This window comes from Delphinapterus leucas, chromosome 11 (genome assembly GCF_059928025.1).
Source record: "Delphinapterus leucas isolate spDelLeu-1000000601 "Yukka" chromosome 11, BTC_Dleu_Yukka2, whole genome shotgun sequence".
NCBI lineage: Eukaryota > Metazoa > Chordata > Mammalia > Artiodactyla > Monodontidae > Delphinapterus > Delphinapterus leucas.
The window spans coordinates 22,172,312-22,190,694 of NC_143139.1; the positions used below are offsets into that span (position 1 = coordinate 22,172,312).

General features: G+C 40.0%; 1 protein-coding gene across 4 annotated transcripts in view; it reads right to left on the reverse strand.

The window, feature by feature from the left end:
• ITPR2 (inositol 1,4,5-trisphosphate receptor type 2) overlaps window positions 1-18,383 on the reverse strand; it is a 562,910-nt gene that overhangs the window by 524,571 nt on the left and 19,956 nt on the right. For 3 of the 4 annotated variants that reach the window (XR_002645176.2, XM_022577817.3, XM_022577816.2), the window contains exon 1: window positions 86-481. The exons of the other annotated variant lie outside the window; for it this stretch is intronic. Coding sequence is in view for 2 of the 3 variants with exons in the window: in XM_022577817.3 (XP_022433525.2) it covers window positions 86-177 (92 nt within the window). In the remaining variant the exon portion in view is untranslated. Of the gene's footprint in view, window positions 1-85; window positions 482-18,383 lie in introns of those variants that run through there. 4 annotated transcript variants of the gene reach the window in all.

An 18,383-nucleotide genomic window follows, 5' to 3' on the forward strand; every position in this document is an offset into this window, starting at 1 on the left:
GGGGCACGCGGCGGCGCCACGAGGGACTGGGATGGGTTCCTAGGGGCCCTAGCGCCAGCGCTCCCCAGCCCGCGCCCCGGCTTACCCCAGCGTGTTGATGAAGCCGTTGACCGAGCCCTCCGCGTACAGGGACACGATGTCCCCTATGTAGAGGAAGCTGGACATTTTATCGGACATGCTGCTTCATGCTCCGAAGAATACGTCCCTCCTCTTCTCTGCGCCCTCGCCGCCCTCTCCGGGGAGCCGCCGCGGCAGAGGAACGGAGCGCCCGCCTGTAGCGCCCAGAGCGGCGGCGGCGGGCACGGCCCGAGGGATCAAGTGTCAGGCTCAGCCCTGCCCCGCGCCTGGCGAGCAGCCAGGAGCGGCGCTGCAGCTCCGGACACCCCGCGACGTGCGCCGCCCGGACGCCCGGAGAGCCACAGCCGCCGCCGCCTCCCCGGCAAGTTTCCTGTTCCTTTTAGAAGTTTTCTCTCCAACACCTTTTGCTCCTCCTCCTCCCTCCTCCGCTCCCCCCTCTGCCTACCCTCCCCGCTCCGCACTCAGCCGCAGCGGTCCCCGCAGCCCGGCCAGAGCTGGTGCTTATAGAGCCCCTCGGTTCCCTCGGGGGAATTTTTGGACCAGGTGGTGGTGCCCATTGGGCGAAGGGGAGGAGAGGAGCCGGGGGACGAGAGGGCGGAGGCCAATCAGGCGGCGGCGGCCTGGGGCGGAGCCGGGCCGGGGCGGGGCGACCAGGGTAGGGGGTGGGGCCCGGCCACCCGGGGAGCAGTGGCGCGCGCTCACCGAACGCGGGGGTGGTGCTAGAGGGGCGGCGGGATCCCCGAACCGGGAAGCGGTCTCCGGAGAGCCGCCCAGGAGAGGCTAGACTTGGGGTGCGACAGTTCCTGCCTGGGAAAGCGAAGGATGGCGGGGCCGAGACCCAGTCCCTTGTCTTAAAGGGGGCGGGGAGGATTGAGAATTGGCTATAGGGCGCGCGCGCAGGACCGGAGCGGAGTGAGCCGGCGATACGCCTGGAGATGAAAAGGAGGAGCCGGAGCGGCGTGGGTGCGTGGGGTGAATAATTTGCTGACACAGGGAGAGGAAGGAAGGTGTTGAAGCAAAGGAAAAAGTAGAACATTTTTTAAAATACACAATAAAGAAAGAAAATAAAAAGGAGAAGGAGGGGGAAGGGAGGGAAGGGGGAGGGTCTGTCTCTACTTGGACTATGTAGTTTAGGTTTTGTCTCGAGTATAGGGCGTTAGTGAAACTTGACCCGTCAGCAGATGTCCAGGTGGACATGAGGTAAAAGTCACTTGGCCGGGCCAGCAATTTTTTTAGCCAACCATAGGCGGTGAACCTTCTCCTAAGCCTCCTGGTCTCTTAATCCCGCGCCCCCTGCTCTTAACCCGGAGCCCAGGTTTAACTTTCTACTTCCGGAAGTGCGCTGTCACAGTCTTCATTGACCGTCTTGGTTTGTTTACTTTTAAAGCTTCTGACTCTTAAAGCTCCAACGGTCATAAATGAAACTGGCAGCGGGACACGTTTCCACACCTTCTCCGTTGCTTTTGTAACCCTCATCATTTTACAAGACTTTTGTCCTACCCTTCCGGAAGACCTGGAGAAGGCAGACTTGGACAGCAGTTACGACACTAGCCACCCAAAGAATTGTGACCTAAGTAATCCCCCTAGGGCAAGGTTTGCTGAAAGGTGGAGGAACCCAGGGCGTGCACAGAGGTGTGTGCCAAATTGTGCAACTGACCAAAATGTAAATTTACAGTTCGAGGCTGTCTTACAGTTTGAAGATGGTTTGGGTTGAGACTTATAATCCCATAATGGAATAGGAAGGAATAAGCTTAATGTTCAGACACCTGTGTTTAGAAAGCCTGCAGGATAGAGGAGAATAAAGTGTTAGACCCAGAATCCAGGAAATGCCAGCACAAAGCCTGAATGTACTGAGATAAACTGGACCCAGTCATTGTCCTACCATGCAGCTGACAGATCTCTCTTTACTTCTGGGTTCTCCTTTGGAAATGGTTACTTAGCAACTTAGAAATGCCTGTTACATGATAGAAGCCCTCTTCTGTCTACATGATACATGATATTACTGTTGGGAGCCTCCAAGACATTGGACGAGCTATTTAAAAGCTTGAGATGGAGCGAGATGAAGACCCTGAAAATGGAGGTTTCTGTTTATCCAAGAGATCTATGGATTACATTCTATGGTTTCCCATGTTGCACAGTCCTGTACCATACATCCAAATGGATGCTCCACAATTATTAGCCAGTCATGAATGTTTTTCTTTGTTTCCTCTAGGTACAAACTATCAGTGAACAAGACATTACAAAACAAGTGGGTGATTGTTTATGCTAATGAACAGGTACAAACTTCAAACCACATACCCAAGACCAATGGGTTTCTTCCTCCTCACCTTGTCCTCACAAGTCACCACCCACTGAAGTGTCCTATATAGTCTGAGGCCTGGATCTGGTCACACTGCTGCGTTAACATGGCAAAGATAGTCAGCCAACCACCAAAGGTTTAGGCTCTCCTTCCATGGCAGCCAAGCCTCCTTAAAAGGGTCTTCCCAGCCTTACCTATTCTGGCAACTCTGCCTTTATTTGCTCAGCTCAGAAACCTTGGAATCGTTTTTTTTGTTTGTTTGTTTTTGCGGTACGTGGGCCTCTCACTGTCGTGGCCTCTCCCATCGTGGAGCACAGGCTCCGGACGCGCAGGCTCAGAGGCCATGGCTCACGGGCCCAGCCGCTCTGGCATGTGGGATCTTCCCGGACCGGGGCACGAACCCGTATCCCCTGTATCGGCAGGCGGACTCTTAACCACTGCGCCACCAGGGAAGCCCTTGGAATCGTTTTTGACTCCTCTCTCACACCCCACATTCAGTCCGTCAGCAAATCCTGTCAGCTCTACCTTCACAGTATAAACAACATCCTACCACCCTGGTCCATGCTTCCATCATCTCTCTCCTGGGTCGTAACAGACTCCTCACTGATCTCCCCACTTCCAACTTTGCACCTTTATGATCTATTCTCAACCAAGAAGCGAGACATTTGCTGTTAAAATAGAAGTTAGATCAAGTCTCTGCTCAAAACACTGCAACGACTTCCCATCTCAGAATGAATTCTGAAGTCACTTCCATGGCCTATATGGCCCTATTTAATGTGCCCCCTGAGCCGACGTATTGTAGTACGTCTGTGCAGGTACGCATGTGTGAGTGGCACTTACACGTTAGTGAGCAGTGAGCAGTACGCACCTGCACCACTGTTCTTAGAGCCCCCCACTGCCCCTCTGACTTCATCTCCTGCCACTGACTTGACCTTCTCATTCCAACCACCTTGGCCTCCTTGCTCGCCCTCATATATGCCAAGTCTGCTCCCTGTTGAGGGCACTTAACTTACTGTTCCCTCTGCCTGGTGTGTTCTTCCCATGTGTATCTGCAAGACTCAGTCCCTCTCTTGCTTCAGATCTCTGCTCTGATGTCACCCTGTCATGAGGCCTTCCCTGACGATGCTATATAAAATACTGTCAGCCCCATTTGCTATCTCCCTACTCTATTTTTCTTTTTTTTTAAAATAAATTTACTTATTTATGTTTGGCTGCATTGGGTCTTCGTTGCTGCACGCGGCTCTCTGTAGGCAGTGAGTTGCGGAGCATGGGCTCTAGGCACGCGGGCTTCGGTAGTTGTGGCACGCAGGCTCAGTAGTTGTGCCTCGCAGGCTCTAGAGCACAGGCTCAATAGTTGCGGCACACGGGCTTAGTTGCTCCTCGTCATGTGGGATCTTCCCGGACCAGGGCTCGAACCCATGTTCCCTGCATTGGCAGGCAGATTCTTAACCACTGAGCCCCCAGGGCAGTCCCTCTATTTATTTTTCTTAGATTTTTTTATCATAGCATGTTATACATTTATTTGCTTATTTATTTGTCCTGTCTCCTCCCAGTAGAATATAGGTTCCATGATGGCAGAGAATTTGTATGTTTTCATCACTGCTTTATTCCACTCTATAAAAGAGTTCTTGGCACTACGATGTGCCTATTAATAAATATATGTTGAGTGAGTGGGGGAAAAAAATCACCTAGTGCGACATCTTTGTGGAGTCTCAGGACCTCTGTGAAGCTTGCTCCCTCCAAGAGTAACCATATTTCAATTGGGATGCACGTTCACCCTAATCTCAGATCCCCAAACTTTCTTCATGTTCTATCATTATCTTCTCTCTGAAACTAATTGTGGGACAGAGACCTCCCCATTTACACCTAATCCTAATTCTAACTCACTCTACACTACCTGTCAATAAGTACCATTAACCCACTGTGATTTAGCTAAATCCCACATGAGAGGAGAATGAAGGAAAAGGGAGAGTCCTGAATTTACTGAGACTAAAGCTGCAATGACTGAGAAAACCTGAAGTTACTGAATTTATCCAGAACTGGCCAGGTTAAGTTTGCCATCAGTAGAGATGGGCACTTAAAACAGATTAAATTATCAAAAAATAGTTTGGCCCCACACCATGTACAAAAATTAACTCAAAATGGACCGAAGACCTAAATATAAAACTTTTATAAGAAAACATAGAGGTAAGTGTTCATAATATTGAATTTAGCAATGGTCTCTTAAATATGACATCAAAGCCATAAGCAACAAAAAAAAGATAAATTTGACTTCACCGAAGTTAAAAATTTTTGTGCTTCAAAGGACACTATAAAAAAAGTGAAAATACAATATACAGAATGGGAGGGAATATTTGCAAATCATGTATCTGATAAGGAACTTGTATCTAGAATATTTTTGAAAAACTCTTACAACTCAACAATAAGAAGACAAATAACTTTTTAAATGAGTAAAGGATGTGAATAGTCATTTCTCCAAAGAAGATATACAAATGGCCAATAAGCACGCAAAAAGATGCTCAACATCATTAATCATCAAGGAAACACAAATTAATACAACAATGAGATTTCATTTCACATCACATTCACTGGGATGGCTACAATAAAAATGACAGATAATAACAAGTGCTGGCAAAGATATGGGAAAACTGGAACCCTCTACTGCTGGTAGAAATATAAAATTGTACAACACTTTCGAAAAGAGTTTGCCAGTCCCTGAACAAGGTGAATGTAGACTCGCCATTTGACCCAGCAATTCCATCTCTTGTATATATCCAAGAGAAATGAAAACATAGGTATACAGGAAAACTTGTACAAAAATGTTCATAGTAGCTTTATTCATAGTAGCCAATGTCCATCAACTGATGAATGGATAAATGCATAGTGGAATATTACTTGGTCATAAAAAGGAATGAACTATTGATTCATGCTGCAGCATAGATGAACCTTGAAAACATTATACTAAGTAAAAGAAACCAGTCACAAAAGATCACATATTATATGATTCCATTCATATAAAATGTCCAGAATAGGCAAATCCTTGTAGATAAAAAGTCAATTAGTGGTTACCTAGGGCCCGTAGTGGGTAAGTAAAGGACACAGGGTTTCTTTTCGGGGTGATGAGAAAGTATGCTTCAAACTTACACCTCTGTTCAGCATATATTTCCCTTTAACTTGACCTATGTGTTCTTGGTTCCACCTGACACCTACTTCAAGCAAGGGTAACCTCATACCTAGCTGCCGAGAAGGGGGAAAGTGTGCTAGGGTACCACTAAAAAGAATTCAGGGACTTCCCTGGTGGTCCAGTGGTTAAGACTTCACTTTTCAATGCAGGGGATGCAGGTTCAATCCCTGGTCAGGGAACTAAGATCCCACATGCCTCTCGGCCAAAACACCAAAACATAAAACAGAAGCAATATTGTAAAAAGTTCAATGAAGACTTTAAAAATGGTCCAAAAAAAAAAAAGAGAGAGAGACTTTTAAAAATAAATAAATTTTTTTTAAATAAAAAGAATTCAGTGAAGCTGTAGGTGGGGTAAAACACATTACTTAATTCCTCACTAATCGTCTGAGTCACAAACTCAAAAATGTCCCATCTTCCAATGAAAATCACTTTTGTCATCATGTAGCATCAGCAACCTCTTAAGAATCCAGGCACAAAGTCTTAGAGTTACTCTTTATTCTTTCCTCTACCTATTTCTTTCTTTTATCTCAAGAATGTCTCCTCTTTACCTTCTCCACTATCCTTGCTCTGTTCTATATCGTTGCCTACTCACTGGTCTCCTACCTTCCAGTCTCCCACACTCACCATCCTCAAAGCAAGCCAGGACAGTCTCCTTACAAAGTTGATCTGATCAAAACTGTTCAGACTTACAATGACACCCCCCTGTCTGCAGAAGAAAGTTCAAAGTCTTTAACCTGCTAGTGTGGATATTAGATATTGTGAACATCAGTCCATCTAAATGGATTTCCACTACGATGTCCTAGCATTCCACACTGACCATGACCTGGTCTCCTCCTTTGATATCCTTAGTTTCTACTCTTCCACTCCTCATATCCTCGTGGAAAGCCAGACTTCCCACATATAATCTGACAATTTTAGTCTCCATGCTTTTGAGTGTGATGGTCCCTCTGCCAGAAATTCCCCTTCCTCCTTTCCTTCTCCTGCTTCTACATGCCCAAGCTCCATTTCCCCAGTGAAGCTTCCCAGATACTGCCAGGGCAAAGTTCTCCTTCCTACTGAATCCCCATCTCCATATTCATGATGGAGAGTTCTGTGGATTTGCTCCCTAGCAAATATACCTTAGTCGTTTATACGGCTTGCTGTGAAATTTTGAACTAAAAAAAAATGCTGTGACTTGCCTGTAGGTTCAGGCTGGAAGAAGAGTAGATGATGATATAGGGAAGAAGGTAGAAGGACAATCTCATAGTCATCCTCAACTGCTGTTGTGAGGTAGATCCCAGAGAGCCGTCCACTTTTCCCCCATGTCTAACAGCCTGAATGGGGTTAACTCCACCCCCGAACTCCGAGCATGGGTCCTCACTGGTCTAAACCAGGGCTTCTCAAACTTTAGTGTAAGAACCATCTTAAAACACAGCTCCCTGGGCCCCGTCTGATGAGATTTTTGACTTAGCAGGTCTAGAGTGGGGCTTACTAGCATTTCTGAAGGGGGTGGTTTTGTGTGGGCAAGGGTTGGGGGAGTTGGGGGTGAAACAGACCTTGGTTAGTGGGAACGCTTTGCTGAGAAAATGACTTGTTTTTCATTTTTATTTCGAAATAATCTCAAACTTACAAAAAAGTTACAAAAGAGTAACTTTTTACAAAGAGTACATCACTTTGACCCAAATTCATCAGTTTTTATAATTTGCTATGTTTGTTTCATCATTGTCTTTCTCTACAAACACACACATACACACATACAATTTATGTTTAGAACCATCTGACTATAGGTTGCATAATCATGCCCCTTTACCTAATACTTCGTGTATTCCTAAGAACAAAGATATTCTCTTCTATATCCATAGTACAGCTGTCCAGCTCGGAAAATTTAACATTGATCTAAAACTTTAATCTACTGTCCATATTCCAATGTTGTCAATTGTCCAAATAGTATCCTTTATAGCATTTTTTTCCTCCAGGACAGAATCCCATCCAGGATCACATATGGCATTTAGTTGTCATATCTCTTCAGTCTCTTTTGATCTGTACCAGTTCCTCAGCCATCCTTTGTCTTTAATGACATTGATGTTTTTGAAGAATCGAGCCATTTACTTATAGGATAGTCCTCAATTTGGGTTTGTCTTGCATTTCTTCATAATTAGATTAGGTTAAGCATTTCCAGCTAGAATAATACACAAGTGATGAACTGTACTTCCCCAGGTAACCTTGACTTCAGGCACACAGTGTCCATCTGCCCCCTCATTTATGACATTAGTTTTGATCACTGTCAAAGTGTTGTCTAGTGGAGAAGAGTTTAGCAGTAATCCCAAACCAGCTGTCTTTTCAATGTTTGTTCCACAAGAAGCACTCTCTTAGTTTGAGAAAACTCCAGAAATGTAGGCCAATCTCAAAGGAGCAGCAAGTCTGATTTTCCTGCCAAAAATGGTGTCCAACCCATCTCCTGACCTTTGACCTCTCTGTTTCCAAAGCTGGAGTTTGACATCAGTCTACTGTGTTTCCCTACCTGCCGGGGACAAATACCAAGCTCCCCCAGTGGTGCCTTCGAAGTTCTTCCCACTAAACTAGATATGAGAGCCAATCATCCCATCCACACCCTCTCCCCTAACACACGCACACGCACACACACACACACACACACACACACACACACGGGTCTTGCCCACGCACTGGGGGTGAGGTAAGACTCACAACACAGCAGCAGCTCACTCCAAAGCACTTCAAAACAATCTCTCATCTCCAACAGCCCAACTCAAATGTTTCCCTTCATGATTTGCATCTATTCAGTGCCTCCACTGAAACTCACAATCTAACATCCTATTAAAATATTCTTCGAATCTATCTGATAGCCACAAATCTTAGAGCTATTTACACTATCTGCCCTTAAATTACTCGAGTACTTCCATCCTTGCTTACTTCAATTTGCAACGATTCTTCCCCAAATATAATTTCATGTTCTCAGCTAGATATCAGGACAGTATTCATCAATCATAACTATACCAGAATACTTAATACAAGCATCACATAGACCTGGTTTAAATTACTAACTCACTAATTTACCCTCTGCCAATCTTTATGCAAATATTCAACCTCTGATGCCTCGTTTTCCTTATCTGTAAAATGAGGACAATAGTACCTACCTCCTAAGGGCCTTGTGAGATTTAAATTAGAAAACACACTTGAAGGGTTTGGCACGGTACCTGGCACAAAGTAAGTGCTCAATCATGTTAGCTATTTTTATGATTGTCATTATTTGATCGAAAAGCAATATTAAAGGTCATAAGAAAACCAAGCATCAGAGATGCTGTGACCTGTGCAAGAGGACACATTAGTGACTGAGCCAGCACCAGACCTGTCTCCAGAGTCTGAGTCGTAGCTCCTTCATTTACACTTCAGTCCCTTCAGTAAACAGTCGTAAATGCCTGATAACCCCTTTCAGGGATATTGGAGTTTTTTAATTTCTGTAAAAGAAAGAAATCTAATTTTTAACAGGGAAATGTCAGGCATAATAAAGAAAAGAAAACAAGTTTTGAGACAAAAGAAACAAAAGTGGCTAAATTCCCAACCTGGTGCTGTAAAACCATCCCAAAGCGCCCCGTGGGAACTCTGCCTTCCACAAGCTGACAGTTTTTATCTCTTCACGGAAGGGGGCAGATAAAACCCACGGAGAAAACTGCCATCTAACACCAGAGAAAACTGTCAGGCTTGCGGTCCCTGGCATGATAACAGGGAAGACGTAATGCAGAACTTTGACTATCCTTCACCTCTTACAGACTTCCGGTACCATAAAAAGTGCAGCTGGGGCAGTTAAGGTCCTACAATGCAAACCAAGAGCAATTTCTCAGCTTATAATTCCATTTCCCAGATCCCCGGGGATTTCTGGGTTGCTCTTAAAGGCTTACTTCAGGAATATTAACCTTGTCTTAATGAATGGAAACAGGCTACTAAGGCCAAACTCGTCAACTGGTAAATGCCAATGAGAATGAAAGATCTGGATCTGAGAACAAGTTTGGTAGAGGGGTAAGAGATGGAGGAAAGTAATATATACTAAAAACATATATCTGAGTCCCTGTGCTGAGCACTTTTCATATATTGATATTATCTGAGAACCTCCAGGAGGTAATTGATATTATCAATCCCATTTAACAGCTGAAGAAACTTGAGTCTTAGAGAGGTTAAGGAACCTACCCAAGGTCACCCAAGTAATAAGATACATGGGAGAAAGGAAAAAATAGCACCATAACTCGGATAAGGGCAAAAACAGGGAGAATAAACCCAACGAGAACTTCCTGAAGTCTTTTATCTGACCTCTTGACCCTTCCCCAAATTTGCCTTGGTTTCCTCTCATTTGTGTACATGGTATGAATTGTTGTACAGTTGTCTCTCAGTATCTGTAGGGGATTGGTTCCTGGAGCCACCTTGGATGCCAAAATCCCCCGAGCATATAAAATGGTTGGTACAGCCGGCCCTCCCTATCCATGGGCTTTGCATCTGAGGATTCGACCAACACCCAGGCACTCACACATCCATGTAAAGTTGTACCATGTTGGCATACCATGGTTGGCTGAAAATTTTAGTTTAGTTCTAGGATATCACATGATATCTTAGGGTGAAAATAAATTCAGGGGAATATGTGGTTTTTCAATATAAAAACTCAAAAATGGAATTAATCTTTAAAATTCTATGAGTAAGGGCTTTCTTAGCTTAGAAATACATATGCATTAATGTAAAAACATAAAGCAAAATGTCAAGTAGATTTGATTCCTATAGCTATAAATTTTTATGTCAAAATTCTAATAAACAGAACTTAAAAGAAAACAACCAAATGGGTAAACTCTGTGCAACAAATGTTATGGGCAAAGGGTTGGGTGTAAGCAAGAATAAAAATAATATAATAGTGAAATATCATTTCGCATATATCAGACTAGCAAAAAAATTTTTTATTATAATAACCAATGCTGAGAGTAAGACAGCCAATCTCATATCTGTACAACCATTTTAAACAACAATATGGATCTATGGAGTATATCCTAAGGAAAAACCCTATATATGAAAAATACTCAAAATTATGTTTGTCATGGTATTAATAATAATAATAAACACTGGAAACAAAGCAAATATTGAACAATAGCAAATTAATGATGTAGAAAGGAGTAGCTAACATGATATGTACGAATGATTCTTATTAAGACTATGTAATAATATATAAAAAGATTTATATCATGACTTAAAAGTAGGATAAAAGTTCTGTAATGAGTTTGGTCACTAAAATATCAGGGAAAAACAACATACTAGAAAAAAAAGATTTGTATGATAAAACTATGGCTAATCTTCTCTACTTTCCTAATGTTTTAGAGAGTTTATATTATTTTTAAATGACAAAAAAACACAGCAATAAGTGACATTTGGTTTTAAACGGGAAAACTTCTAAAGAAGAAACTATGAGAAAGATTTTTCAAAGTCTCAGCTGACATAGTAGAGTGAAAACAGAGCAGGAGAAATTGGAACCAACAGATTCAGTCATGCAGAAGACATGCTTAGGAAACTGCCTTTTGATTCTGGTGTTTTGATTAATCTTTTCTTATTAATGCATATTTTTAAGAAGTATTTATCACAGTCTTTACAGTGAAATTACAAGCAGAGGACATACAGCTTCACAGCATTTCAGTAATTCAGTTTAGGCTGGCCCAGTGTCTCCTGGCATCTTTCAGAACATCTCAGTAGACAAAGATGCTAAGTGGAAATTCAAGAAGCCTGTAGAATTCGAATCCACCCTTCCTGGCAAAAAACAGATTTAAGACTGGAATGTAGTTCTCCATGGCAACCTTATCAGTGTTTGGGGTCTGGTTATTTCTGGGTACCATGTTCCAGGAAAGTGTTGCAACTAAACCTGTTACCATTTTTGCCTCGGGCTAAGCAAGGATTTGGCCATGCTCACCATTACAATCTCTGCTTATCAAACTGGAGCAGGCTTGATATTGAATAAGCCTTGCAATAAGTGACATAAAAATATTGATAGAGAGATAAAATTCTAAACTCTTTTCAGTAAGAGATTTTGATGGATATTCAAATACATGGGCCAAAACTCAGCTCCCCAAAACTCTCCCAAATCAGATTGCATCTACTCTTAAGAATGCCTAAAGGCTCCTGTATAAATTGAATCCAGTATTTTTCCTATTGAAGTAGGTTTACACTAGAAAAAAAATTTCCTTCAAATACTGCAACCATCACAGCTGCTTCACACAGACTTTCATTTCCCTGAATGGATGGACACCTGCCTCAGACGTCATTTCCTACCCATGTTTGTGTGGGACTAAGATAACATAACACCAGGTTTTGAATACGTGCTCACTTCCTCGTAGTCTGTCTTTTCACAGTAGAATTTCTGAGAGAAGGTGTAAATGGCAGTGGGTGGAACTAGAGGATGGGCAGGGAACCTGGTAGAACCTTTAAGAAAACTTGATAGCAGCATCTGTTCTGTTTGCTTCTGAAGAACATGCAATTTCTTCATTCCCACAGCATTTGGAATACTCTCCCCTAGAGTCATTCCATAATGGTCCATGTCTCTGATATTAAGATTTCTTAACATATGCCATCTCCCCCAACATGGGCATACACAACACCATATAAAGTTGCATGATATTGGTTTTTTGGCAGCTACATTACAAATCTACATTAACTTTACTTTGCATCCTTAGAGTTTAAAAATCATTTGTTTTCAAAACAGAAATAGAGTCACAGATGTAGAAAACAAACTTACTGTTACCAGGGAGGACGGGGGCGAGGGATAAATTGGGAGATTGGGATTGACATACACACACTACTATATATAAAATAAATAACTAATAAGGACCCACTGTATAGCACAGGAAACTCTACTCAATACTCTGTAATGACCTATTTGGAAAAAGAATCTCAAAAAGAGTGGTTATATGTACATGTATAACGGAATCACTTTGCTGTACAGCAGAAATTAACACAACATTGTAAATCAACTATACCCCAATAATATAAATTTTTTTAAAAAGGGAAAAGAAATCGTTTGTTTTTAGTCATTAGTATTTTCTTCCAGCTTAATGTTTGTCTAACTTTTTTTCACAGATTTTCTTACTGTCGGCGTATTCTTGGACCAAAAGACAGGGATATGGAAAGAGAGGAGAGTGCTCATTCTGTCTGCTCTCACGACTGCTGCAACACAGCCCACCAAGCCACATGGCATCATACATCAGGCACTATTCATGTTTATTCCTGATACAGCTTTTGACCTTTCCCAAGAGTCCTGTTAAAGTTTGCGTCAGGTTAGATGCTTTCAGGTTGCTCCACTTCTGTATATCCATCCACTCCTTCCACTAGCCTGATGGAAGTCTCAGCCTTCTTTTTTTTCCCAAACTGAGTCTCCCTGTGTTCTTTTCCTCCATGGCCAGGTCAATTTGCACACAGGCTTTGGAAACATAAAACTGTGTGTCATTCACCTGACAATGTTCTTATGAAGCAAATAGACATAAACGTTTTAAATGCTTTAAATGTAACAGTTTATTCAAAGTTAATGGGACATACTGGCAGTCATTTTACTCATTCAGCAAATATTCATGGAGCACCTACTGTGTGCCAGTACCTATGCTCCGTGGTAGTTATACAAGAGTGATAAGAAATTGTTTCTGCCCTCAAGGAGTCTGATCTAAATATCCTTTAGAAAATGCCAGCTTATTTTCGTAAGTCATGTAAAATTGGATAGGCATTAAAGAAAAAAATTGATATTAAATATTTTATGAATTATACAGTCCAGTTCCATCTTGCTTGAAGATTGAGTTCTAAAATCAGAATTAATTTGAAAATTGAATAAAGTGAAAAAAAAATTACCCTTTGAGCATTTGAATCTCTTCAAGAACTGTCATGAGCTCACACTCCCAAAGGTCCGATGCTGCTGAAACAAAGGAGAACAATTCCCCTCTCCTGCTATCCCCAGGAGCTACACAAAGCGAGAGGCAGCAAAATCTCCTCCACCACTAAAATTGTTATTTTCCTCTTTTTTTTCTGAACAAAATATTAAAGTCTAAATTAAATTTGGCTATATTTCAACATCACAATAAGGATTAAACTCCTGAATATGAAGTGTACAGTATGGGGGAATACCTTCAATAACTATGTAATATCTTTGTATAGTGACATATGGTAACTAGACTCATCATGGTGATCAGTTTGAAGTGTATAGAAATGTAGAATCACTATGTTGTGTAACAGAAACTAACATAGTTTTGTAAGTCAATTATATTTCAAAAACGAACACATTCATAGAAATAGAGATCAGAGTCGTGGCTACCAGAGGTGGGAGTGAGGTGTAGGGGGACTGGATGAAGGCAAACTTCCAGTTATGGGATAAATAAGTACCAGGGATGTAAAGTACAACATGATAAATATAACTAACACTGATGTATGTTATATATAAAAGTTGTTAAGAGAGTAATTTCTGAGCATTCTCAACACAACCACCACCAATTTTTTTTTTCTATTTCTTTAATTTTGTGCCATATGAGATGACGGATGTTCACTAAAGTTACTGTGATAATCACTTCACGATGAAGGTAAATCAAATCATTATGCTGTACACCTGAAATGTGTACTGTATGCCAATTATATCTCAATAAAACTGGAAGAAAAAACGATTAAGCTCCTGAAATTTTTGGATGGACACTTTCCTCTGATAGGGATGTATTGTTGTGTATATTATTAAGAAAGCATCTGGTGGGGAATGAGAGTTTAGAAAACTGGTGCTCTGATGGGAAAAAAAAAAAATGAAACCGTATACTGTCACCCATGAACAATAAGTATATAATGACACATGTCCTTCAAAGAATACATATTAAAAAATTCCAAAATTTTATATTTATAAGATAATTATTATAAAGAGACTCTCAAGGATAAAAAAAGGCAGTTTTGAGTGGTTTGTGTGATAAATGATGTGAAATATTTTCACATTAAAAATATATTAAAATATTAGCTCAATAAAGTTCATCCTCTGTGTGCATAGTATTTTCTTTTTTTTTTTCTGTTCCATTAATTTTTAAAAATTTTTACTGGAGTATAGTTGATTTACAATGTTGTGTTAGGTTCAGGTGTACAGCAAAGTAAATCAGTTACACATATACATATATCCACTCCTTTTTTAAGATTCTTTTCCCTTATAGGCCATTACAGAGTATTGAGTAGAGTTCCCTGTGCTGTACAGTAGGTCCTTGCTGTTTATCTATTTTATATATAGTAGTGTGTATATGTCAGTCCCAATCTCCCAATTTATCCCTCCCGCCTCATCTCCTGGCAAGCATAAGTTTTTTTTCTACATCAGTGACTCTACTTCTGTTTTGTAAATAAGTTCATTTGTACCGTTTTTTTAGATTCCACATATAAGTGATATCATATGATATTTGCCTTTCTGTGTCTGACTTACTTCACTCAGTATGACTATCTCTAGGTCCATCCAAGTTGCTGCAAATGGCATTATTTTGTTCTTTTTTATGGCTGAGCAATATTCCATTGTATATATGTACCACTTCTTTATCCATTCCTCTGTTGATGGACAGTTAGGTTGCTTCCACGTCCTAGCTATTGTAAATAGCGCTGCAATGAGCATTGGGGTGCATGTATCTTTTCGGATTATGGTTTTCCTGGTGTATATGCCTAGGAGTGAGATTGCTGGGTCATATGGTAGTTCTATTATTAGTTTTTTAAGGTACCTCCATACTGTTCTCCATAGTGCTGTACCAATTTACATTCCCACCAACAGTGTAGGAGGGTTCCCTTTTCTCCATACCCTCTCCAGCATTTATTGTTTATAGATTTTTTGATGATGGCCATTCTGATCGGTGTGAGGTGATACCTCATTGTAATTTTGATTTGCATTTCTCTAATAATTAGTGATGTTGAGCATCTTTTCATGTGCTTTTTGGCCATCTGTATGTCTTCTTTGGAGAAATGTCTATTTAGGTCTTCCACCCATTTTTGGATTGGGTTGTTTGTTTTTTTGATGTTGAGCTGCATGAGCTGTTTGTAGATTTTAGAGATTAATCCCTTGTCGGTTGCTTCATTTACAAATGTTTTCTCCCATTCTGAGGGTTGTCTTTTTGTCTTGTTTATGGTTTCCTTTGCTGTGCAAAAGCTTTGAAGTTTCATTAGGTCCCATTTGTTTGTTTTTATTTCCATTACTCTAGGAAGTGGATCAAAAAAGATCTTGCTGTGATTTATGTCAAAGAGTGTTCTATGTTTTCCTCTAAGAGTTTTATAGTGTCTGGTCTTACATTTAGGTCTTTAATCCATTTTGAGTTTATTTTTGTGTATGGTGTTAAAGAGTGTTCTAATTTCATTCTTTTACATGCAGCTGTCCCATAGTATTTTCTACTTATAAAAATCAAACACATTCTATTATTTGTTTCCATAATTTATCCCAAATTGAAATATTCATAATGTTTTCTGTCTGTATGAGTGAATTTCTTATAATCAAGTATTATTTTGGTAGTATATCTTTAACAGCATAATGACACTTACAAATGTGTTTTATCAATTTGAAAGAAGACGAAACTAGGAATTTTTTAAAGTTACACAAAACATATGGAAAGAGAAGGAAAAGAAAGCAAAGGGAATGGAAGGAAAAGGAATGGAGAGGGTCGAAGGGCAGAGGAGGGGCAGAGAAGCAAAGGAACAATAAAGATAAATATCCCCCTACCCCTGCAATGCGATGCAGAACAAGGTAGCCAGGCTGGGCCAGCAAGAACCAGCCTTCCTAGGATCAGCTTTCTTATTAGGATGTATCTATTCTCTGTTTGGATTTTAGAATGTCAGTGCCACAGATGCTTTCACTGAATGTTTTTCAAAGAATAAAAAGATGCATTTTGACTGAAAATAATTGCCTCCCATGTGTAATAATTAAACGGCTAAACACTTACCAATATTGAGAATTTCTGATTTTGCCCTCAAGCTTTTTATTTCTTCTAGGATATAGCTTGTTCCCAAACAACTAATTTTAACAAAAAAATTTGCATATTAATTTTGATCAAAACTATAATATATTTTGGATTCATGTCACATTTGCAAAAATTGCAGTTGAGGGCACATAGCTGACTGCACTTAGGCCTTTTCTAGGTTCGTATGTATTAATGTGGAAAATAAAGACATGTTTGCAAAGCCAAAGCAAAGCAGGAAATTGTGGTAATCACAAATCAACAAATATCACATACCATCAGCTACCTATTATTCACTGGCAATTTTCAATGAATCTGGACCAGCATCTCTCTGAAGGTCAGGAAGGACATCACAATCCCTCCTCAATAACATGGTCTGCTTATAAAATAGATTTAACTGTCTAAGTATTAATATTTAATATGAAATCTCACAACAGAATTCTCTTGGCCTAACCATTTGTACAAGGACTGCTTAAAACAACTTTATCACTTAACATATATTTTAACAGTTTTAACAATTTTCAGAATTACTTCTGTATCTAGTTGAGCTGTACTCAAATAGACACAGTGAACAAAAGGAGAACGTTTTTAAAAATTATGTCTGAAAATAGGGAAGGTATTTGTAAATGTGAAAAAACTGCGATGTATATTAATAGATTACCAGAACTTGTTTCTTTGGTAACATTTTCGGGAAAATAAGTTGCATTTTCTCTTTTTTTATCACTCCCTCAAGTTGTAATGAAAAGTACCAAACAGCTTCCAGACACATACTTCGTTTGCCCACTTTTAGATTTTTCATCTTTATTCAGAGTTAGAGAAATTCTCAAATTGGATTTATTAGCAGAAAATGCATCTATTCTCCACGTGGTATAATCCCAAAGACTGTATTATTAAATTTTATGTAATCTGAAGAAAATCACAATATAAATTTGTGGAAATTGTGTAAGGACTCAATCTATATGCCTGGCATGTATTTAACAAGTCACCATTAACCTTAAAATGAAAGTCCTCTTATTTCACTGTAACACTTGCATATTCCAGAATAGGAAATTCCTTATTCATCAGCTTTTCAACATAATGCATACTCCAAGATGGATTATAGGAACAGAGGGTGTGCCTGAGAGGAGTGAAAGGAATCAATGACTGCGAACTTTATATCATTCAATCTGATCATGAGAAATGACTGAATCATCAATATTAATTAATCTTAATATCCCTAAGATAGCAGTAATAAGGTGACTATTTCCATATATCTCTTTCAGTTAATATTTTTAAATTTCTTAAGATATTATAGGTGAAGGAGTTAAAACATTTGTGGGTGTTTCTGATGATGTTTACTAACAATGCAAAATGAGGCAGAGACCTAAAGGAATACTCTAGATAATTCACACTATAATGAAATACCCAAATACTTGAGTTTAAGCTTAGGTGTCTGTTTTTGCTCTCTGTTTTGTTTTGAGCTCAGTTTTCCTATTGATTTTGCAAACAGAACACTCCCAGACTTGATAACATCTCCACACCTAGATGAATATCATCTTTTTCTCATTTTACAAGTGACAAAAGCTAGGGACTAAATAAATCAGGTGACTCATCCATAAATCAGGAATTAAATCATAACCTTCTCATTCTCATCTCATTATAGTATCATATTAGAATCTTTTTCTTTATTAATCCTAATAACAGAAACTATGCCTAATTTTTAAAGTACTATACAAATAAATCATGCTTATAGTAGTAAAATAGAAAATAAGATTAACAATAGAAAAAGATAGTCCTAGTCAAACCATTTGGAAACTAGCGTTTCTCACTAAACAATAAATCATTATCATACTTCCATTAGGAGTAAATTTTTATTTGCCTTGTTTCTCAAATGCTT